Raw genomic sequence first — 24,774 nt, forward strand, 5'->3', positions numbered from 1 at the left:
TTTGATCATTCATTACGTATGAAAGTACAATTCAAAGAGCGACAACTCCATTATTTATATTTTTACGTAACCGCGGTTTATATTAGTCGAAACCCTTTTGCTTTATACCTATAAAACCACAAATTTGTCTCCCCTTCTTGTAAACATGGTGATGAGATATTTATGTAACTTCAACTAGATTGATGAATGGTTGTCAAGTAAATACAATACGTTTTGGACAGAATTATATGCTATGGACAGCAACACCTGATGTATCAAGTGTGCAATATAAGATGTCGGACTGGTTGACATTTCAGACACTAATGCATTAATATAACACTTATTTAACAAGAAACCTGCCACACGACCTATCAATTCTTCCTTTAAAACAACTTATTTAAACTGATATGCTTAATTGATAGTGCTTTTCTTGTTGAGTGGTAGATTTTTATTTTATTTGAACTGGTTTGTAGATAATGGTCGGACTGATTGGACATAAAGTTTTTTTTCTTAAATCTCTCAATAGTTAAAAAAATATACATATATTATTTTGTCAGCTGGACATTTATTTAAATATGCAGGAGGTATATATTAAGGTACAGTAAACATCATTAGTTTTTACAAATATGCATGAAATATTTTCCACTGGACACTAATTGAAATGTGAAAAAGGTATATATTAAGGTACAGTATACATCATAAGTTTATTGGTTACAATTCATGGATTCGTATGTGCATGTATTCAAAAGTTGAAGTGGAAATATAATAAATTAAAATTTTATTATTCACTTCAAATTTATATTTTGAAAATATTGCTATTATATATAGAGGCAGATGTTAGTAGTTTATTTTATCAATTTTATTATTTGTAACATTTTATGCAAATTGAGCAATTAAAGGTATTTAACACCTATGCCAATTATCTACAATATATAAAATTTATTTATCGCGTTCACATAAAATTTAATGATTTTTCACGGAGTTCAGTTTTCTCTGTTGATGATTATGTTTTCTATTATATATGGGTGGTGAAATATGATTTTTATTAACTTGGATAAAAGTGAATATGAAAAAACACCACATGAATGAAAATAACAAGATCAACGTGAGAACAATACAAATTAAGATATATCTCTGCAATAAACGATGTCGCAAGATGTTAAAATGTGAAGAAAAACAACTATGACTGCTAAATTCCACAAGAGCATTAATAAATCATATACGTCTTTATATTACTAGTTTCAGGCAAAATTCAACGCCGAATCCCGTTTTGTGGGAATTTCAAAGACGGTTGCACTACAATGATGAATGTGCCGTGACTATTGTCGACCGAGCGAAGAGACAAGTTTATTTCTGGAAATGAGTTATTGCCCATTGTGTGACAGGTGGACGAAAATGATGGATAGGTGATGGTTTTTACCTGTAGTTTACCTGTCAACTGTTACAGGATTTATACCTTAGATTTGGTAATTAACTTTATACTTCCTTGAATAATATGACAATTAAGGAACAAATCTTAATTAAAGTAACACAGAATGTCAACGAAATTAAATAATTGAAAGACCACATATTAGTTGACTTGTTATAAAATCGAAATAAATAGACTTGTCTATTTTAAAAGATCCCCAATAAAAAGTATATGTTTTACATTTTTTTTAAATAATAATAAATTGTCACATAAAATCGAAATAAATAGACTGTCTAATTTAAAGATCCCCAATAAAAAAGATATTTGTTTTAGTTCTTTTTTTTAAATAATAATAAATTGTCACACTTATGTTTGGTTATCAAATGTGAATTAAATCATAAAAATAAAACAGGTCAATCGTGATAATATAATTTCTTGAGAAATAAAAATTATTTGTTTTTTCTTTGAAACGCGTAAAAAAACCCAGATATAATTATGAAATTTTTTTTCTTCAATCTAAACTTTTCAAGCCAATTTGTGTTTTTTTTCGTCAAAATAAGGTGTTGGAAAATTATTTCTCTCAAAAGTTGATGTTAAAATTATTATTTCCTGATATGACATTAATTTAATTTCAGGAAAGCTAATCGTTTGATACTTACTTGGCAGCATTAACGGATAGACTGCATGGTCTTACATTGTTTTTAATTACTTCATATACCATTAATAATTATATAAGGAATTTATTTCCCGTTCAAACTTCAATTTACTTGAAAGTAACCGACCAGCTGTTTAAAAACAAAAATATATATCTCATAGTTACAAAGGGAAGGGTAAATAAAGGCAACAGTAGTATACCGGTGTTCAAAAATCCTAAATCGATCGAGAGAAAATAAATACGTGTTACAACCTAAATGTAAAACAGAGAGAAACACGTAAACCAAAAGAGGTACCTTAAGACTTTTTGAACACTAAACAGTTACATGTTTTGTATTAAAAATTAAAGTAGAATAGTATTTCCGGAAAATTTATAAAGCTTTTTTTTCAATTTTCAATCTTTGTAGATGAGTCTGGATCACATCTAGTGCGCTTTTTATTCTTGATGACACAAAAAAAAAAAAAAAAAATAATAAGATTTTGTGACATTTTACTTTAAAAATTTCAACTTTCAGTCTTCACACATTGTGGTTGACAAATCGTTCCGAATATTTCAAATTTTACACGTTCATGTAATATTTTGCATTGAATGTTACCTGTATTAAATGAATTGATCTGTATTTCATCAACGATATAGAAATATACACATTAGATAAGAACGAATTAATTAAGAATTTTATTCACCAAAAAAGCAATTTTTATAGTATTTTATGATGTAATAATAAATTAAGAATTGTCGTCAGAACCTCAACACTTAATTATTGTCAATTTATGAAAAGATTCATTTCATGATAGTTTAAATTAAAGTGGCAAATATTTCGAATATTCAGGATTATTATTTGATGTTTCGAGGGTGTGTAGTATTTTGATAATCTTGTAAAGCTGATATTTTCTCTCATACATATACATCTTCCTCGCTTGATAGTTGTTGCCCTATGTAGTTAGGCTCTATTTATTATTGTTACTAAGATAATAGCCCTCATCACAACAATAGTACAAAAAACAACCTGGGACACACGGGTATACTTTAAAAAAACCTACACAAAACAACAAACAGCACAAAATTCTACAAGTGCCTTTCCATAGTCACGATCCTGATATTCAGTGGCCATTGTTGGTTGCTGTATGTCATATTTGTTGTTCATTCATGGTTTTGTTATAGTCAGGTCTCTGTTTATTTCTTTTGAATTGATTCAATTCAAATCATGTCGAAGCCTTTTTTTTTGCTGCTGAATGCACGGTATGGGTTTTAATGATTATGATAATGAATGAATAGTTGCTTAAAGCCGCAACATTTGGACTCTTTCAAATAGCTGTTTCACTTTCAAACATACCGGATCTCTTTTTTATTTATTTAATTATCAAAAACAAATCAATCTAATACGCATATTAACAACAGTTTCTTGTAAAAAGAATATTGAACAAATATTACCCTTGTTTCTTGTCGGTGTTAGTACAAGCGATTCTGTTATTAGCCCGACCACTATCATGCAACAAGGCTAATATACACCCACTTATTTGTTTACTGATCGCGTTTAGTGTGGAACTAGTCAGTAAAAATAGGTAATATATACTTTTAGATGTTATTTGTATTTATAACAACGAAATATTCATTGTCAGTCTTGCAGATATTTATCCAATATCCATAATTTATTAAATTTAAATTATTATTCAGATATAAAGTTCTTTCAATTTTCAATCAAACTTTCAAAACGACATTCCAGTCATACTCTTTTTTTTTTTTTTTTTTTTTTTTTTAATTTATCTAATAATAATTCAAACACAAATAAAAAAAAATGAGATACAGGCTATTCAACTTTTATGGACTTAAAACATTTAAATTATTTTGAATTAAAAAGAATGAGTTATTATTTACCGCACCTTTATTTCAGCTGGATACCAGTTTTATTTAGATGGACATTTTGTAACCCAGTCTTTTCTAAACTGTCCCCACCCTTGCCTGGGGTTAAAGTTCTTTTAAAACAAAATGTGGCTGTGTATTAATACATCCCACTCAGGGAATTGGACTCTGAAAAGAACTTACTGCTGGACGAGAGAAGTCCAAGTTTACCACAAGACTTTTTTTGTTAAAAATTAGGTGAACAATTGTAATAAAACATAACAATTTTCTCTTTTTGTCATAACTTCTAAAAAAATTTTAGGCGAGGATTTAAGTCAAAAGTTTATCAATACTAGAAGTTAGTTATTCTTATCATTAATTGGGAATAATACACGCTTTTTAGTCCAAGGTATTAGGTGCACAATTTAACTGGGACATAATAAGATCAACTTCCGAGTTATCTATGTTTTGATACTATTTGGATACATTGTACGGATGCTTTTTTTGCTATACCATTTTCAGAACTACCCGTTAGAATTTTATAAGCCATTTTTAGAACAAAAGTGACACGGAGAATCATTGAACAACATCAGAATAAAGATGATGCAATTTCAAGCATTAACAAATTCATCAATTTCTTCTATTAACATGACAATTTAGTACTCAAAGGGAAACAACTCGAGAAGTCTTTTCAATACCACTGTAATATTTCTTTCCAAATAGTTTTTTTTAAAGTGATTTATAAATTGCTGTTTGCTTTGCGTCCTGTGATAATCATTTAAGGTATTTTAAGCAAGTGAACAATACATAATAGATTCTAAATTTAAGACTTTCACTGTTTGTTGTTTTTGTTATCAATCAGGTCGTTTGTGTTCGTTTAAATTATTTTAGATTTTGTCGTGCTGACTCTACGGTACGTGTTTTGCTCATTGTTAAAGCCCGTAGTTTGACCTTTTGTAACACTATCACACTATTTGTACTGTGGTGGACATGGTAATCATACCTCATTTGTTCATTTGCAAAGATGGTCTACCGAGATGAAGTACTAGTTACCGTGTCCGGCAAGAATCACTTTGTACGACTATTTTGAGATGTGTATTGTGCTGTTGGTTTGCCATCTCTAATGCCACCAGAAAAAAATCACGAAAATACTGAACTCCGATTTAATTCAAAAGACAAAACACATCAAACGAATGGACAACAACTGTCATATTCCTGACTTGGTACAGACATTTCTTCAGTAGAAAATGGTGGATTGAACCTGGTTTTATAGCTAGCTAAATCTCTCACTTGTATGACAGTCGCATCAAGTTCCATTATATTGACAACGATGCGTAAACAACTACGAACAGACATATTAAGTAAGAAATGTCAAAAATAGGGGTACAGCAATCATCATTGTGATACAAACATGTTTTACCATAGCACAAATACGGAATGTATAAGCACAGAGCCACGCTATATGTATCGAAGTAGCCCCAAAGGCACATTAAACATAGCACATTAGCAAAAATGAAAAGACACAAATACGTGAATATTATAAACAATAATTTAATAACAGGATGTACAAGTACAAAAAGTACCTTAATCACAATAAAAACAAACAAATATTTAACAACCTCATTCATTGCTTTAAATTAGAAGTATATAATTATCAAAGGTACCAGGATTATAATTTAATACGCCAGACGCGCGTCTCTTCTACACAATACTCTTCAGTGACGCTCAGATCAAAAAAGTTATAAAGCCAAACAAGTAAAAAGTTGAAGAGCATTGAGGACCCACAATTCCAAAACTTTGTGCCAAATACGGCTAAGATAATCTATTCCTGAGATAAGAAAAAAATCCTTAAATTTTTGAAAAATTCAGTTTTGTGACAGGAAAGTTATAAAAATTACCATACATTTGATATTCATGTCAACACCGAAGTGCTGACTACTGGGCTGGTGATACCTTTCCTACTTGCCGCATTTTTATATGCTGTGTATTCTTCTAAAAAAAAAGTGCCACGTCATTGTGTTTAAAAGAAAACACAAAAGGGCATATAGACATAGCATTACCATATATGAATACCAGAAAACAAAACTCATAATAGAACAATACCACAATAGCGGGATGTTTAAGTAAAGAGCCACGTCAAAAGGATATCACCAAAAATAGACCAAACAGTAAAAGTAATATTAATAAAGACAATTTACAGAACACTAAGCGCGTATTAAGATGATGAACAACGTCAATAGGCATAATCTATACTCCAAGGCCATGGTGTATTATTAGTGAAGTTGATACTGAATATTTATGAACAAGATCTTGGTACCATATGATTTTTTTTTTTGGAAAAAGGACGAGACGTTCTTTGACGTACACCTGGTTCATCAACATTCTGCTCAGACCCTGGTGACATTTAACAAAGTCTGAGAAGGAGCTACAAGGTGTTGAATACCAAATAAGTTGGGGAAAATGTATATCCTATGTGCAGGTGAAGTTGGTATATTGCTACTAAGGTGAGGGAAATTAATAATTTCAAAATTAAAATCGTCTCGTTTGTCATAAGATTCTGGTACTGAGATGACTATAAACTCATCATAGATACCAGGAATAAAATTTAATATTAACGCCAGACGCGCGTTTCGTCTACAAAAGACTCATCAGTGACGCTCGAATCAAAAATGTTATAAAAGACCAAATAAAGTACGAAGTTGAAGAGCATTGGGGACCAAAAATTTCTAAAAGTTTTGCCAAATACAGCTAAGGTAATCTATTCCTGAGGTAGAGAAAAGCCTTAGTTTTAAAAAAAAATTATGTCAAAATCGACGTACAAGTCTAAAAATGAGGCGGAGTAAGCCGTGTTGTCATTATGTCGTCTAATCTTTTAATTACCAAACGTGACTTCTTCCCGATTGTGACTGTTTTGCTGAGTGTGAATTCGCATTACTATAAGACGTATTACAGTACTTGTCTATCCCAAATTCATGTATTTAGTTTAAATGTTTAATGTTATATTTGTAATTCTCATCGGATTTTGTCAAATGTGTTGACGTCTTTTCTATTATATTTATGTGTTATGGTAAAGAAAATTAATCACCGCATTCATTTATTAGATTTGATTTTGCTCAACGTAATCAGTACGATATTTTACGTTTGAAGTTAGGTTCAAAACAAACCGGACATAGCTTTATAATATAGTTAATTGCTACCTTTATAGTTTGCTATTAATACTAGTAAGTACAGTCTAGTCACATAATTTCGTGGATACATAAGTTCGTGGACTTCCGGAAATCCTAAATATCTCGCATGCGTGTTATTGTTATGACGTCATCACTCGCATGTTTTAATTGCTATAGGATATCCCTACAACGTCAACATACAAAATGAATCTCGTAGTTTCTAGCAAGGTAAGACAGTTTACTTTTTATATAGTTTACTTTTTATTTAATTATCAAAATGGCGGATTTCACTTATTACCTAATTTGACTGATTTCCATCAACCCATATACTTTTATTCCAAAGCTATAATCCCAAATCCAAGTGTCGTCTGTTTACTCTACTGTCTAATGAACAATATCACGTGTCTAACAAGGAGATTCCCCGTCAGTCAAAAAAATCTATGGAACGCAATCAGTGTCATAATCTTATATGTTTTCAATGTATTTTAGCGATAAGAGATGAGTTTTGTTTCATCAAATGAACTTCCAAGAAGTAATTGAGAACAGTTTTTGTAAATTAAGTTCAACTTACGTTGATAACTAGGTTTTATAGAGGATTTGAATGAATTTATTTGTTCTGTGTATCACAAAATTATTAATGTTATTTTTTTTAATATTTTACAGGTTCAACTTAAAAGACAGAAACATAAGTCATATTCACCAACAAAATTGACTAATGCTTATCTAGATGTCACTGACAACAAGCTTAGTGTTGCCAAGGCTGCAAGGAAGTATTGTCTTCCTGAACAGACATTGAGAGATCGTGTATTGGGCCACATCTCTGTAGACAACGTCAAGTCAGGACCACCACCAGTGTTTGATTGTGAACAAGAGGCAAGATTGGTTCAGCACATAAAAGAAATGGGTGCAGTAGGTTATGCTTACACTAGAGCTAAAGTGGTGGATCTTGGATCCGAGTATGCTGTCCACTTGGGTATGAAAAGAAAAGATGACAAGCATCTTTCTCTGAGATGGTTTTACGGCTTCACGGGTAGATGACCAGAACTTAAGGTATGGAGACCCAAAACCATCTCAGAGCATAGAGCAAAGGCAACCTCAAGGACATCAATTTATAGGTACTTCGATGAACTTGACCATATAATGGAAATATATGAGCTTAAAGACAGGCCCCAGAGCATTTATAATGTCGACGAAAAGGGTTTACAACCAAACTATAAACCCCCAAATGTTGTAGCCTCTGCAGAGTATGTACCCTCTACCTTGTCCTCAGAAAAAAGCCAACAACAACGGTAATGGGATGTGGTAACGCCTTAGGACATCAAATTCCACCTTATTTCATTTTCGCTGGTAAACGTATAAGACAGGAGTTGTTAGAAGGGGCCACACCTGGTGCTGATGGGTCTGTCAGTGAAACTGGATGGTCCAATTCAGAGATTTTTCAGTCATATCTGGAAACTCATTTCATCAAATATGTAACTGGAATGCAGGACAAACATAGTCTTCTTCTCTATGATGGTCACAGTACACACATAACACCAGATGTAATTGATTGGGCAGTTGAGAAAAAAAATTATCTTGTATGTTTTGCCTCCTCATACTAGCCATGTTCTTCAGCCCATGGATGTTGGTTGTTTTGGGCCCTTTGCAAGAATATACAGTTCCGAATGTCACAAATTCCAACGCACCAATTCATCTGTAATTAACAAGTAGAACTTATGTTCTATTGCCTGCAAATCTTACAACTCTGCTCTTTCTCCAACAAATTTACAGTCTGCTTTCCGGAAATCAGGTATATACCCATTAAAAAGAGATGCTATTGACCAGTCCTTGTTTTCCATTTCTGATGCCATGCATAAACAGAGCCAACTAGAGAAAAATACATGTACAACAGTTGAAGATATCCCTGCCATTGAAAACATAACGACTGAACCAGTAAATGTAATGTCCAATTCAGAGATCAATGCTGACACAGAACCTATATCATCAAACCCGGAAAATGGAGGCATCAAAATTTATGTTGCTGAAAAAATTACTGTTGAAAAACAGGATGAAAATACAGCTTTCTTCAATTCTAAATCAACAAATTTGTCAAAAAGAAATCCACCAAAAAAGGAAAGACGTTCCATCTACAAGATAGTAGCTGGAAAAGCCATAAAAGAACCAGAATGAAAAATAAATGAATACATTGCGCAATCAAAGTCAAAGACCAAGGCAACAACCAACAATAAATCAACAAAACCTAAAGTTAATCAAAATCCTAAGAAAACAACTACTAAACGAAAGCAAAATGATTCACCACATTCTGTCACTACAACAACCACAAACAAGAAACCAAGGCCTAACCAACAAGAGTCTCAACAACCAGGTCCATCAGGACTGCAGAAGATAGTGGTTTCAGATGACTCACTATCAGATGATCAAGATGATAGCACTTTGTGTTGTGTTTGCAACATGTGGCAGCCGAAGGAGTTACAAGATTGCATCTCCATTGTATTCACACAATGGGCCAAATGTGAATATCTACAGTGTGATCATTGGACTCATCTCAAATTTTGCTGTGATGTTTCCGTCCTACGCAGATCAGATAAATTTTACTGCCCATGTCATGGCTTACCCTTCAAACAGAAAGAGACTGAAGAATAATGATGATGAAATAAATTTGTAAATAGTTTGACAGTTTCCAGTTATTTATATTTAATATTTACAGTACGGTTGACAGTTCTTTATTAACACTTACAGTTGGATATGTTTAAGTTGTGAACATTTGCTTGATTTTATAATATGAATTTTATCTTCTGTGGACTGAAAAAGTTAAACATGATTCTGAAACATACAATATTGACTAAACTGTGGCTTTAATGATGTACTTAGGTGAGGTTAGGTGAAAATTAAGAAATTAAGAAATTAAAATTGATACTATAAGCTGGTAGAGCATCAATTAAGGATAAAGACAAGCTAAAAATATTGATAGGCCATGGACCTCCTTTTCGAGATATTTGAGATTTTAAATATGGCGGGATTATTTCCTGTAATTAGTTAATACTTCAGTTTTATCATGTACATCCTTTGTATAGTAATTTTATAAATTTACTGTTTGCAAAAGTATAAATTATTCTAAATAACAGGGATACACCTTATCGCTTGAACTTTTGACGCATACAACAATCACTTTTCAATGTGGCGTCAGATATTTTGTTTTGTGACGTCAAAAATTTACGGGAACCTGTGTGATATGTGGTAATGGCGGACAAATAGCGATAAGGTGTATGTTCTGGTAACTAACAGAAAACCCTGGCCGTTATTGGCACAAGTTTTTTGATCTTTTGGTCCTCGATACTGTTCGACTTTGTGCTTGTTTCGGCTTTCAAACTTTTGTATCTGGGCGCCACTAGTAGATCTTGTGTGGACAAAATGCACTTCTGGCGTATTAAAATTTTGAACTTGTTGCCTTTTGTTGGCAGTTGTTTGTGTGTTTCTTTGTCAATTGTGTTCTCCAATTTATTTATATTGTAGTCATGTGGTGTTGAGTTGTCATTTTAATGTTATATTTCACATGGCTATAAAAGAGGGAGGTTTGGCATGCCACAAATTTATATTGCGATAAGACGTGTCACGGTACTTGTCTATACCAAATTCATGTATTTGGTTTTGATGTTATATTTGTTATTCTCGTGGGATTTTGTCTGATGCTTGGTCCGTTTCTGTGTATGTTACATTGTAGTGTTGTGTCGTTGTTCTCTTTTAATGCGTTTCCCTCAGTTTTAGTTTGTTACCCCGATTTTGTTTTTTGTCCATGGATTTATGAGTTTGAACAGCGGTATACTACTGTTGCCTTTATTTGTTGTTTCTTTGGAACATATGACGTGACTCTGTTACGTTTTTGTACATCAACATTTTCAATGTAATAATGTACTTTTGGGCAAGATTCCGCTTATTTGGAACAAGAGACAATTTGATGGAAGAGTACATTTTGTCGATCTACATTTTTAATAAATGTTGATGTACGAAATGTTCTCTTCCATCATATTCGATTCTTGTTCAAAATAAGTGGAATCTTTCCCAAAAGTACATTTTTACATTTGCCGTTAGAGGGTCGCTCGCTGCATTACGAACATCCCACCTCAAGTGATAATGATATCAAGTATAAAAAAATGTACCAATAGTAAAAAGGAAATAACTTTTCCGATAGAAAATTAAAAAAAAACTAAAAAAAAAAACTTAGCATGTGATGGTCGGAGAGTGATAGTGTTGGATATACTGGCTTACCAACTCAAAACTTGCATGTAAGAAGTGATACGCCCAAATCTCAACAATACAAGTAGTATAGAAGGAAACAGATAGGGACTACAAAGTATCATATACTGGACCTTCTTAGGAAGAAAGATAAGAAGTTAGCAACATCCTTTTTCTGTATTTTTCGCTATATAGATGATGTTCTTTCACTAAATAATTCAAAATTTGGTGACTATGTCGAACGCATCTATCCCATTGAACTAGAGATAAAGGATACAACAGATACAGTTAAGTCGGCCTCATATCTTGACTTACATCTAGAAATTGACATTGAGGGTAGATTGAAAACAAAACTTTACGAGAAAAGATATGATTTAAGATTTCCAATTGTAAACTTTCCATTTCTAAGTAGAAACATTCCAGCAGAACCTGCATACGGTATATATATCTTACAATTGGTTTTATATTCCCGTGCTTTCATTTCCTATCATGATTTTTTTGATAGAGGGTTGTTGCTCACAAGGATGCTATTAGTTTAGTTAGTTTAAACATATTTTATTGTTCAAAACAGCTATTAAATCAAGAGTTTTAAATGGTGAAGTTGAAATCATCTCATCGTAAATTTTACGGACGCCATCACGAGTTGGTTGACCGTTACGGAATAACCGTTTCACAAATGATATCGGATATGTTCCTTAAGTCGTAACTACAATGTGACCTACCGAATTAAGACTATTTACCGGATTTTTTTTATCTCATAAGCAACACGACGGGTGCCACATGTGGAGCAGGATCTGCTTACCCTTCCAGAGCACCTGAGATCACCCATAGTTTTTAGTGGGGTTCGTGTTCTTTATTCTTTAGTTTTCTATGTTGTGTCGTGTGTACTATTGTTTGTCTGTTTGTCCTTTTCATTTTTAGCCATGGCGTTGTCAAGTTTATTTTCGATTTATGAGTTTGACTGTCCCTCTGGTATCTTTCGTCCCTCTCTTATACTGACGTTGTTTATCAATAATAATGTGTATTATTGTTCCTTTATTTGTCTTTATAAATATTTCGTTTACTGTTTGGTCGGTCTTTGGTAATATTCATTTGACGTGGCTCGGTACTTCTGCATCCCGTCAATGTGTTTTATGTATTATGTTTCATTATTGCTAGTGTGCTTTGTCCGTGTGACGAAACTCTGTATGTATTTTGAAACATCTAGCCATTTTTGTTATGTTATTATTTTTAGGCTTTTAATGCTTCTTTGTGAAACATTTGTTTGTTTTTTGTTCTGATTGAGATTGTGACACGATGATGAGTGCTTTACCCCTATTTTGAGAATTTTACCTATTTTGTCTGTTTTGAGCACGCATCGTTGTCAATATAATGGAATTTGATTCGACTGTCATACAAGTGAGAGGTTTAGCGCTATTAAATCAGGTTCAATCCACCATTTTCTACATAAGAAAATGCCTGTATCAAGTCAGGTACATGACAGTTGTTACTTCGTTGGATGTGTTTGAGCTTTTGATATTGCCATTTGATTAGGGACTTTCCGTTTTAAATTTTCCTGAGAGTTTTTTTTGTGATTTCACTTTTAAAACACCTTGTTGCTACTATGAACCCTATATACTTACATAGTAAATACTGGAATCTGCACTTATCGTGGACTTACATAAATCATTCGGGCTGCTCGTCGTTCGTAACTTCCGTTACATACGGCACAATATGGCAGTACCAATAGGACTTAACATTTCCTATACACTTTTGATCAAAAGCATTGTTGGTAGAGAAAATTGGTAATTGTCTGTATAATATGAGGGATAAATGTCCTTGATAGCGTAAGCATTGCCAAGAAATTTGCGGTAAAAAGTAAAATCATATAAATACTAAACTCCAAGGAAAATTCCAAACAGGAAGTCCCTAATCAAATAAAGAATTTAACAGAACGACAAAACAAATCGGCAAACCAAGAGTTAAGGTGGCACGGTAGTATTTGCATTCCAGAATTTAGGTTGCTCTTTTGTGTACCCTACTTAGGTAAATGTATCTAAACAGTGTGATTGGACAAAAAATACAGTATCAACTGAACATACTTTCCCAAACTGAAGGATGAATCAAGTGTAGAAAAATATGAAATAATTTTACATACAGATGAAAATGAATTTTTGAGACCTTTTGAGAATTTTGTATTCACTGCACCATAAAAGACCTTAAAGTACTGGTGGCCTTAGGTTTTTAAAAATAGCAAAATAAGTAGACGGTCATGATACATATTTAAATTCATTTCTGAATAGTAAAATGAAAGTACTTCAGTTAACTAATGAAAGTACTTCAGTTAACTGTGAATGTAGAATTTTTTGCAGTGTTAGAAAGTGGTGAAAATTCTAAAAAGGCTATCATTATCCCTTATGGGCCAGGAAATACTACCGTGCCACCTAAAGTGTCTTGAGAAATGGGAAACATATAACACTGAAAACACAAATAATATAAAATGCTTAATAATAAAACAAAATGGATAAATATATCCGGTGACATAAATTTTGAAATTATTATGAAACGAAGGTTTCAACTCCCTCAGGCAAAGTTACCTTTAGATGACTTTTGGCTATCTATTTTACGTATTTTTGACATGTAGCTCTTCAACGATTTTCGGTACTTATACATCTTTGGATTTCAAATGTTTGGCTTTGAGCGTTCTTGATGAAGGTAAATCCAGAAAAGCGCTTCTGACGCAATAAATTATTAAACGCGTTGTGTTCATTTTTTTCTCTCAGTAAGGTACATTCACCAATATTAAAAGACTTGATACAAGTCCACGGAATGTTTTTCTTCGTGATTTGTCCTGCTATTCATGTTATAACTGTCGTGATGAAAGTTATTCATGTACTAGGGATTGTTTTGTCAATATAAACTTGTGCATGAAATGGGGGTAATTAAAAGACTATTAATCCCAAAACAGCGACGAAAACCGTTTCATTGAATTAATAAAACCCGGGATCATATTAACCGTTTTTACGGACGAGCGAGGGACGAGCCAGGAGTAGATTACTTTATTTTAAAATGTTTATCAGAAGTTAAACAATTTAATCAAGCAACTTGAGATAACTTGGGAAATAATTCTCGAACCAAGGCTCAAGTAATTGAAGAGGTGTATTTCGACAACTTATATGACAGGGAAAATATAATTCCACAGTATTCAAATTATTAACATACTATAAAACAAAATATTAATTTTCCTGACCACCGCGTCCGGAAGTTGTCAAGATATTATTATTTTTTCAGGGGTTGACAGGATACACGTAAGCTTTATGAATGTTATCTTCACGGTTCTGTAAGCAAATTTAATAAAAAATGATTTTTTACAATTGTTTGTTTTTGTTATCACCTTTCATAGGGCTTTATTTTTAATCTTATTTCTGTGTACACAATTCTAAATCAACATAGTTCACCTTTATCAATATTAGGAAATCCGTTTGGACGATTCCATTTACCATAATGTTATAGGTTTTCTTTACCTTCAGTGTCGAGTTGGTGTATAGTATCATAGATGTAATACCCAGTAAATCTTTGATAGTATTAAGGCTTGTCTGTGAGAAATAAATCATTTTTTTTTAATAGATTTACTAAATTCAAAACCAATTTAAATATAGTTAAAATATATATTTTATTTAACTAGATGAATTGATCGGAATGTGAATGATAGATGGACCTAAAATTCTTTTTGGTCTATCCCATTCATGACATTTGCGCGGGAATTTCTTCCATTTCCTTTGTAATACATGTATAAGCTACTTTGGATAGAAGCAAGACAACTCGGCACATTACAAAGTCGGCACATGTCAACTGGGCACATTACACACTCGGTCCATTCATAATAAAATTACATGTATCATCATTTTCATTTTATTTGTAATTAATATTTAGTTAGATATATGTACAACTTATAAATGGCTGAGCACAAACGGTACATTTTCATGGTTCTCAGATGTAAAATAGTTATCAAAGGTACCAGGATTATAACTATGTACGCCAGACGCGCGTTTCGTCTACATAAAACTCATCAGTGACGCTCATATCAAAATATTCATAAAGCCAAACAATAGTTGAAGAGAATTGAGGATCCAAAATTCAAAAAAGTTGTGCCAAATACGGCTAAGGTAATCTATGCCTTGGATTTGAAAATCCTTAGTTTTTCGAAAAATTCAAAGTTTTGTTAACAGGAAATTAATAAAAATTACATTATTGATATTCATGTAGTGTTGACTACTAGGCTGGTGATACAGTACAGTTTGAAGTAGTCAAGGTGGATATTAGAGCAGCTGAAGACAGGGAATCCGCATTGATAAAGGAATAAGGTACGTTCTGTCTTAGCTTACACTTTTGATATAGCCCAAACAAATAAATTAGACATAAATAAAATACAGGATTTAAACTATAATCGAGAGGAGACAAAATATGAAATAGACAAATACGTCTATTGAAGATAGTTTCTTGAAAAAAGAGAGATGCAGGTTTTAACGAGTTCGAAGAGAAAATAGAATATGTAAACATTGTAAACCCCAAATGTAGTCATATGATAAAAATGAAGTAAATAATTTCAGTAGATTTTCGTTCATCAGTTTCAGCGCAGAAGCGGATAAAAAAACGAATAAAAAAATTGATGACATTAACCACAGAATAAGAATCCGAGAGAAATGTTGCGCTAATTCCTTTCTTATCGACGTCATAAACATCGCCGCTGCCGTCGCTTTTGTCGAAGTATCGCCGATAGAAACAGAAGGATAGTTTTTGGAGGTCTAAAGATCCAGTGCAGATTTTCTGAGATAGGCGAAATCGAAAGAGAAGTGTGGTGAGTTTTTTTTTAATGTACTTTTAACAAATTAACTCTGTTTTCCATTTTAAAAAGCTACTGAGACAAAAGAGGAAAACCATCCTAAAGGGAAATTTTATTTTAACCTTTTCGCTGCCAAACTTTTTCAAAATCCAAAATAACGTTACACCTATGACGTTGCTAAATTTTACTACAACGTCGACGAATGCCATTGAAAACCTTGAACAATTGCAGTGTAAACGTTATGCTGCACACATCAGTCATCTTCAATAAATCAAGTTCAAAATATACTGAATTGATGCGAATTTTGTTTGGCATATACTAATGTACAAACTACTTAATTCTTAATATTCAAAAGTAAATAAGATTTTTATAATTATAGGCTACAATATCCTGAATATGTGTGGAATGTAACGATTGCGAATATTAGTGAAAGAGATTTGCATTTACCCTTGATGCCTTCCGAGAATCCGTCTACAGAATTTTGATTAAAACCTATGGGTTGTTGCTATTAAACATTTCCGTTAAAATTATGTGAAAATATAAGGGGGTCACCGGATTTCTTTTTTTTCAGTTGAAAATAATCAGTCTCATTTTCGTAGCGTGGAAAAGGTAAAAAAAAAATAATAATTTTAACGTCGTAAAATTTTTTCACTCATACATAAATGATGAAAGACAGCAAATATGAATCCGGTGACCCCCTAATATATTCCTATCGTTAAAATGAAAATGTTTACAGCAACAGAATATTATTTTTGAATAGAATTCTGTGGACAGATTTTCGGAAAATTTCAATTTAAAGTGGGAAAAGCATATTCTCTGACGCGTTTTCCTTCAGTAATCCTTTGCACGTAATTGACACAAACTTGGAAGTATAAAAACTTCTTATTTATAAATTTTTTTTTAACATTCTGACGATTCCAACGAATTATATAAATGCGTACTAATTTTCAACAAAACCTGAAATATCTTGCTTGAAAGTGTGTTCGACTCCGAATCTAATTTACTTGGATAGTCAGGTTTTTTTTTTTTTGCCGAGTTTGTGTTTTTTTCTCATGGAACTGTTGCTTCATGTTCTTATAAAAACTGTGCATCACAAAAAAGACAGGGACGTTACGCACGATACTGGTGTCACTTCTTACTTTGACGTGTATCAACATTTGGATGGCAAATATGTACTTCAGTTAGTAAAACAAAACTGTATCATTATATACCAAAATATTCCGTTTTAATTGCATTTTATCATTATTAAATTAGATAGTCGTTTTATAAAATGTGTGTTTGTCAATCCGCCTGTTTAAACCAAAATTGTAATGAAAATAACTTGTAAGATGTAACAAAATTTTACCGTAATCACTCTAGTAATCTCTTAAAAATATTGCAAACATTGCATAAATTCCGCCAAATTTCACTCAGTAACGTCATAACTAACAAATTAATTGTGACGTCTTTTTTGGCGAAAAAGTCATGTCAATAGGCAAAATGGTGGCGGAAAACAATAAAGGTAAGCATTGTAATCATTTGATTTTAACGTCACTAGCTTTGCATATAAAAGTTTCTTCTCTAAATAATTGCAATATTTTAAATGACTAACACTATTTAAAAATATAGAAAGACGGCTCATAAACTATACTTCAACGTATAAAAGTTTGCTCAAAATCGTGTTTGTTTTGAAAACCAAACAAGCCATATGTCTCGGTCTTACAAAATGTCCCCTTATTCTACATTCAACGTTTCCTTACACATTTTCTTAGATTGTGTCATCTCAGTTCAGAATGCGAAGCTTTCACACTTTGTACTTTATGCTTATCAGATTGCTCATGGATTAAGCTTTAAAATGGTACCCATTGTATTGGTATAGCCGTTTAGTTAATTAATAATATTTCTAACTTTCTGAGACTTACAAAATGTCCCCAACGTCTTTTTCCGTATTTCAACGTAAATTTATCTTTTTTTAACGTCACCTTTCTTATGCGTCAATTCGGCGTATTTAATTTGCGATGTGTTTTAAATTAAAGATATTTTTGCAACTGTAGGTTCCATCATGAAATCAAAAGGTAAAATTGACAAAATGAAAATGTATAGAAAAAGGAAAAAACAACAAAAAAGTGAGAGAAATAAATTATACTACGAAATGAAACAAAATGAGAGAATAAAAGAATACAAAAAATTCCATAGCTGCTGTAAAAAAGAGAAGACAAAGGGAAAAACACAACTCACTTAAGCAAAAAGCTGAAGCTAGGAGATTAAAAAACTTGCATAATGTCAGAAGGTTTAGGGAAAAAAGAAAAGGTGAAGAAAATCTTGAAATTGTAGAAATTGAAGATGTAACGAATTTTACAAATAGAATGCAAAAATCCAGAGCAATGGAAAAACTTAAGAGAGCACTTCCTCAGACTCCTAGAAAAAAGGCTGAACTTTTCATAAACCTTTTGACGGGGAAAAAATCTAAGCAGTCACCTACAATTGCAAAATTAAGGCAAATGAACATTGTTAAATCCCCTGACGAAATTGAAAATGATGAAATAGCAAAACATGTCTTAGTTGATGTTAAAAAAGTCCTGACTCATACAAAAAGCTCAAAGATCAAAAGATTCCTTAGTGACCAAACACATAATTTTAGCAGCTGTAAGTGGTGATAGAGTGACGGAAAACAGATGTAAGAAAAAACTCGCTTCTAAACTTGAAGTACCGATAAGGCGATTGTCGGGGGGGGGGGGGGGGGGGGGGGGGGGGGGTGCGGGGGGTGCGGTAAGCGGATACGGACAAACGTTCTCCGTTCAGAGCAGTCCTGCTGGACAATAACAAAACGAAAAGTGCGATCAGACGCAATATCCGATGAGGACAAGCGATTAGCTTACAATTTTTGGCTGTCGACGGAAATACCTAGACCAACAGGAAATAAAAAAGACATTAAAAGAGAAAGTCTACAGCCGCTTGTATATGCGAGTCACATGATTCATATCTTAGAAAAAACACAAACTGAAGTGTATACTGCTTTCTTGGCCGAGTATCCTGATATAAAAATGTCCCAAAGGTTTTTCGAGAAATGCAAACCGTTTTTTGTACGCCCTGTTAGAGAACAGGATCGCACAACATGCTGCTGTCGGTACCATATTGAGTTAAGAACTATTTTTTCAGAATGTATGAAACTAAGAAAATTGATTCTCCAATCTACACACGATCGCGCTATTGTAGAAGCACGCTATCCCATTTTCAAAAGTCAAGCAGATATGTTTGCTGAAACTTTATGTCCTAAAGGTACAAATAAAGAGCATTATAAAACAGAATGCTTGAACAGAAAATGCCAAAACTGTGGTGTTGCAAATCTCCTTTTAATGCCAGAGGAAAATGACACAACTGATGAAGCTATTGAAGTGACATGGGAAAAGTTTGAATATGTTAATGTTTGTACAAAGGGGAATCTGGAAAGAAAAAAACTTAGGCCAGTAAAAAAAACCAACAAAAATAGGAACACTTTTCAAATTTCTACTGGAGCTTTTATCTACCTTTCCCTCACACCAATTCCGAGCAGCATGGCAAAACCAGCAACTCAAGGCTATTATATCGAACCTTTCTGCCAACGATTGTATTTGTATACACGACTTTTCAGAAAACTTTAGGTAAGTTTTCAATATAGGTATATGACATTAATCCTTTCAATATATCTGTCGGTAATTGAATCAAGCAATTTTATTATATTACGCATACAAGTACATGTAATCACAAAACTGACATACTTGGCCAATATGTAATGGTTCTCAAAGCCTGAGGGAACAGACACACTTCGCCAATTCAAAAATTAAAATCGAGAACACCCTTGCATTTTTCACAGCCTCGTTGTCAAATCTTAGATAAGATTACTATTTTAAATTGTCCGTAAAATTAACTCCGTATAATTGTTTGAAATTCATGTACATGTATTTATATTCCTTTTGACAAAAACTTGTAATCAATACAATATCAGAAATGCCAACACTTATTATTACAATTTTATGATGTTCTAAAAAATTCCATGCCGTGATTTTCAGCTGTTGAATTGAGAAAAACGATAAACATATTCTTTATTCTGTTTTAAAGGTGTTCAGCCAGAGAAAAAATACAAAGTTCCTATTTCCAACGCACATAGGTGTCTCTTCACGTGTCGATCATTTATAGACACGCAGTTCTTGAGTACGACGGAAAGGACAGCACAACTGAAAACCCAAATATTATTAAGGAACATTTCTTTGTAGTTAGTAATGATGATAAGCACGATCATCATTTTGTCCATGAAGTCCAAAATCAGATAAAAGAATACTTGAATTCCATATCCTATAATGTGTCAACAATGCACGAATTGTCTTTGAATTGCTCTTATATTTTGTATATTTCTTAAAAAGTAAACAAACAAACATTAAAAAAAGACAAACTAAAGAAACAATTAACGTAAACTGAAAGGGAAATAAATAAAACAAACATACAATCGAATTTAAAAACATCAAATTCAGTCTTTCAATGCCGTCGTTTTTCAACGTTTCATTTTTCCATGTAGAAAACGTCGTAATTCGACGTTACGTTTGGTGACACCAGTATCATGCGTAACGTCAGGAGTGTTGAATGTTGCATTTAATTTCAAAAATAAATCAAGAAATTAAACTGTCAATTGTTCTTGAACAATTGAGAGGTCTTTCCTTTTTCAATGTAAAATACATGTTCCAACAGACGTAGAATGTATTGAAAAGGTCAAGGTCAACCTTAAAAAGCTCGAAAACACACTAAAAATCCTTTAAATAAGGTTAAAAACACTAAATTCGCTATCTGGGACATGACCTTGACCTTTGACCTTTTGACCTTTGTCAAGGTCATTGGTCCCCAATGCCATTACTGAAGACCCCAAGGGTCTAGGACCTTTGGTTATATAGTAAAAGCTGATTTTGTCTTTTCAAAAACCTAAAACAGGGGTTATGCCCCTTATAGAAAGGTCAAATCTCTTTGATCAAAATGTAACAAAGTTGCGCCATAATGACCCAAACATTTTCCACCATTTAAAACTTCTGTAAGTATAATGGTTTCTGAGATTATCCCATAACAAGCTGTTAGGTCAGAGGTCAAGGTCAACATACAAATTTGACCTTGAGATATTTTTTAAAGATACATGAAATGATGATGATTGGTGAAGATCCTATGTGTCTACGACTTACGGTTTCTGAGTTTTGGTGGCCAACCGACACCGGTTAATTTTCATAGGGGCATAACCCTACCAATGAGTCGTTGAATCTTTTCGATCCAAATGTAACGAAGAACCCGGGTCTGGTCCTGAACAAATTTCACCCTTCATTTTTTTTCTACCTATTACGGTTACGGTGTTGGAACGATAACAAGGTTTTTGGGTTTCGGAGGGATTACTCCGAACCGACAAAATATTTCGACTCACAGGGTGAGTTCCGGATAGGTATTCATGACACCAATACAAAGTGTGAACATGAAAGCGACATGGTTTACGGTTACGGAGGGAAATTTTGTCAAAGTTTGGCGGAACAAGAAGAATAATAATTAAAAACCAATTGTTCAGAGAACAATTGAAGGTCTTTCCATCAAAACAATGTATTTTGATATGAAAAGTTGTGAAACTAAGTTTAAAATGTCATTTCAATCGTCAAATGATAGCTCCTAGTAAGCTGATTCCAAAAATATATTGTTTCCATACATTTTTTTTAAATAAGGGAGATAATTTGTTACTTCCGGTTTGAAAAATGTTACTTCCGATTATATTTGAATATTTACTTGACACTGATTCCAAAAATATCTGGTTGTATATACTTTTATATTAAAAAGTACAAAAAAATAGCTATTTCCGGTTTACAAAAGGTCACTTCCGGTTGTTTTTTACAAGGTTAAATGGTTTGATATCTTTTTCTAAAAGTTGTATATCTTTGTCATGTATACATATAGAATAAAAGCAAAGGTCAAAATCTAGAACGTCAAATTAAGCTATGACCTTGAGATCAGTTTCAAGGTCATAAACCAAGGACCTTAAATCAGAAGACCATAGGTCTTTATTATATTTAGTTAATGAGTTATATCACCAAACGCGTATTTTTAAATACAAGAGGGGAGAAAACTCCCTTTTACATTCAACGTACGCTTGCAATCAAGATTTACATCTTACGACATGTCGCAACTAACAATTTAGTAAAAATAATTTGTTGATATCTTATACAGTCTTTGGATATAAGTGAAAATAAGCCAAATTCATATATTAGAATATGACCTTGAACTTTGACCTTGACCTAATTTTCATTTTTTGGGACCAAGGATCAAATCAAAAGATCCTAGGTCTCTGTCACTTATGATTTATAAGATAGAAATTCATATCACTTATATCAGATGCATAAGGGGAAATAACTCTCATATGGAGCGGTCATATCGCTTCGGTCAAAATAGGACAAATCATGCGAAGGATATAACGAGCAATTTTGTAAAATAAATTTGTCATAATCTTTTACGGTTGCGAAGGAACAAGGAAAACAGTGTTTGGGGGGATAACTCCTACAAAGAAAAGTATTCGTTTACGCAGGGTAAATTTCAAAAGTGCATAAACTGTTCGATATCATATACCAAATATCTAAGCGACATATTGCGAAACAAATGTTTATCGCAAGAACAAAATTAGGCGGAAAAAAAAAAAAATAATCAGAAGAAAAACAATAGGTCTTTCCACAGAAAAGTGGAAAGACCTAATAATAATAATAATCAGAAGAAATACAATAAGTCTTTCCACAGAAAAGTGGAAAGACTAAATAATAATAAACAGAAGAAATACAGTAAGGTCTTTCCTTATAGAAAAAGGAAAGACCTTAATAATAATAATAATCAGAAGATATACAGTAAGGTCTTTCCTTATAGAAAAAGGAAAGACCTTAATAATAATAATAATAATTAAAAACCAATTGTTCAGAGAACAATTGAAGGTCTTTCCACCAAAACAATGTATTTTAATATGAAAGGTGTAAAAATAGGTTTAAAATGTCATTTCAATCGTCAAATGATAGCTTATTGTACGCTGATTCCAAAAATATATGGTTTCTTAACAATATTTTTTTAGATAAGGGAGATAATTTCTTACTTCCGGTTTGAAAAACTCTATTTCCGATAATATTTGACTATTTACTTGACACTGATTCCAAAAATATCTTGTTTTTTATACTTTTATGTAATAAAGTACAATAAATAGCTACTTCCGGTTTACACAAGGTCACTTCCGGTTGTTTTTTTAAGTTTAAATGGTTTGATACCGTTTGTCAAAAAGTCTCATGACTTTATTATGTATACAGATGGGGTAAAAGCAAAGGTCAAAATCTAGAACGTCAAATTAAGCTATGACCTTGTGATCAATTCAAGGTCATTAACCAAGAACCTCAAATCAAAAGACCATAGGTCTTAATTATGTTTAGTTAATGAGTTATATCACCATACGCGTATTTTTAAATACCAAAGGGGAGAAAAATCCGTTTCACATTCAACATACCCTTGCAGTCAAAATTTACGTGTAACGACATGTCACAACAAACGATTTAGAAAAAATAATTTGTCGATATCTTAAACGTTTTTTGGAAATGAGTGGAAATGAGCCATATTCAAAAATTAGAATATGACCTTGACCTTTGACCTTGACCTAATTTTAATTTTTTTGGACCAAGGACCTCAAATCAAAAGATCCTAGGTCTCTATCAATTATGGTTTACCAGTTAGAAATGCAATTCACTTATATCAAATGAATAAGGGGAAATAACTCTCGTATGGAGCATTCATATCACTTCGGTCAAAATAGGACAAATCATGCAAAGGATATAACGAGCAATTTTGTAAAATAAATTTGTCATAATATTTTACGTTTGCGAAGGAGTTGCGCTCACAAGGAAAACAGTGTTTGGGGAGATTACTCCTACAAAGAAAAGTTTTCGGTTACGCAGGGTAAATTTCAAAAGCGCATCAATTGTTCGATATCATATACCAAATATCTAAGCGACATATTGCAAAACAAATGTTTATCGCAAGAACAAAATTAGGCGGAAGAAAAAAAAAAAAAAATTCAGAGAACAATTGAAGGTCTTTCCATCCTTTTTGATATGAAAAGTTGTGAAACTAAGTTTTAAATGTCATTTCAATTGTCAAATGATAGCTCCTAGTAAGCTGATTCCAAAAATATATTGTTTCCATACATTTTTTTTTAAATAAGGGAGATAATTTGTTACTTCCGGTTTGAAAAATGTTACTTCCGATTATATTTAAAAATTTACTTGAAACCGATTCCAAAAATATCTGGTTCTATATACTTTTATATTAATAAAGTACAAAAAATAGCTACTTCCGGTTTACAAAAGGTCACTTCCGGTTGTTTTTTTTCAAGGTTAAATGGCTTGATACCTTTTTCTAAAAGTTGTATATCTTTATCATGTATACATATAGAATGAAAGCAAAGGTCAAAATATGGAACGTCAAATTAAGCTATGACCTTGAGATCAATTTTAAGGTCATAAACCAAGGACCTCAAATCAAAAGACCATAGGTCTTAATTATATTTAGTTAATGAGTTATATCACCAAACGCGTATTTTTTAATACAAGAGGGGAGAAAACTCCCTTTCACATTCAACGTACGCTTGCAATCAAAATTTACATCTTACGACATG

At 32.5% G+C, this 24,774-nt stretch overlaps 1 protein-coding gene and 1 long non-coding RNA gene across 2 annotated transcripts; both read left to right on the forward strand.

Moving 5' to 3' along the window:
* Positions 1–450: 450 nt before the first annotated feature.
* LOC143066584 (uncharacterized) lies at positions 451–4,550 on the forward strand. Its single transcript, XR_012975686.1, has 3 exons — positions 451–575; positions 1,219–1,445; positions 3,934–4,550. It is a non-coding gene; the product is annotated as an uncharacterized LOC143066584 (long non-coding RNA).
* A 3,165-nt stretch (positions 4,551–7,715) lies between these two features.
* On the forward strand, positions 7,716–9,914 carry LOC143069829 (uncharacterized). The gene is given in 3 exon segments (XM_076244633.1): positions 7,716–8,078; positions 8,270–8,604; positions 8,606–9,914. Coding segments are annotated over 3 exon segments (618 nt in total). The 5' UTR covers positions 7,716–7,948; the 3' UTR covers positions 8,759–9,914.
* The last annotated feature ends 14,860 nt before the right edge of the window (positions 9,915–24,774 follow it).

Source organism: Mytilus galloprovincialis, chromosome 3 (genome assembly GCF_965363235.1).
Source record: "Mytilus galloprovincialis chromosome 3, xbMytGall1.hap1.1, whole genome shotgun sequence".
NCBI lineage: Eukaryota > Metazoa > Mollusca > Bivalvia > Mytilida > Mytilidae > Mytilus > Mytilus galloprovincialis.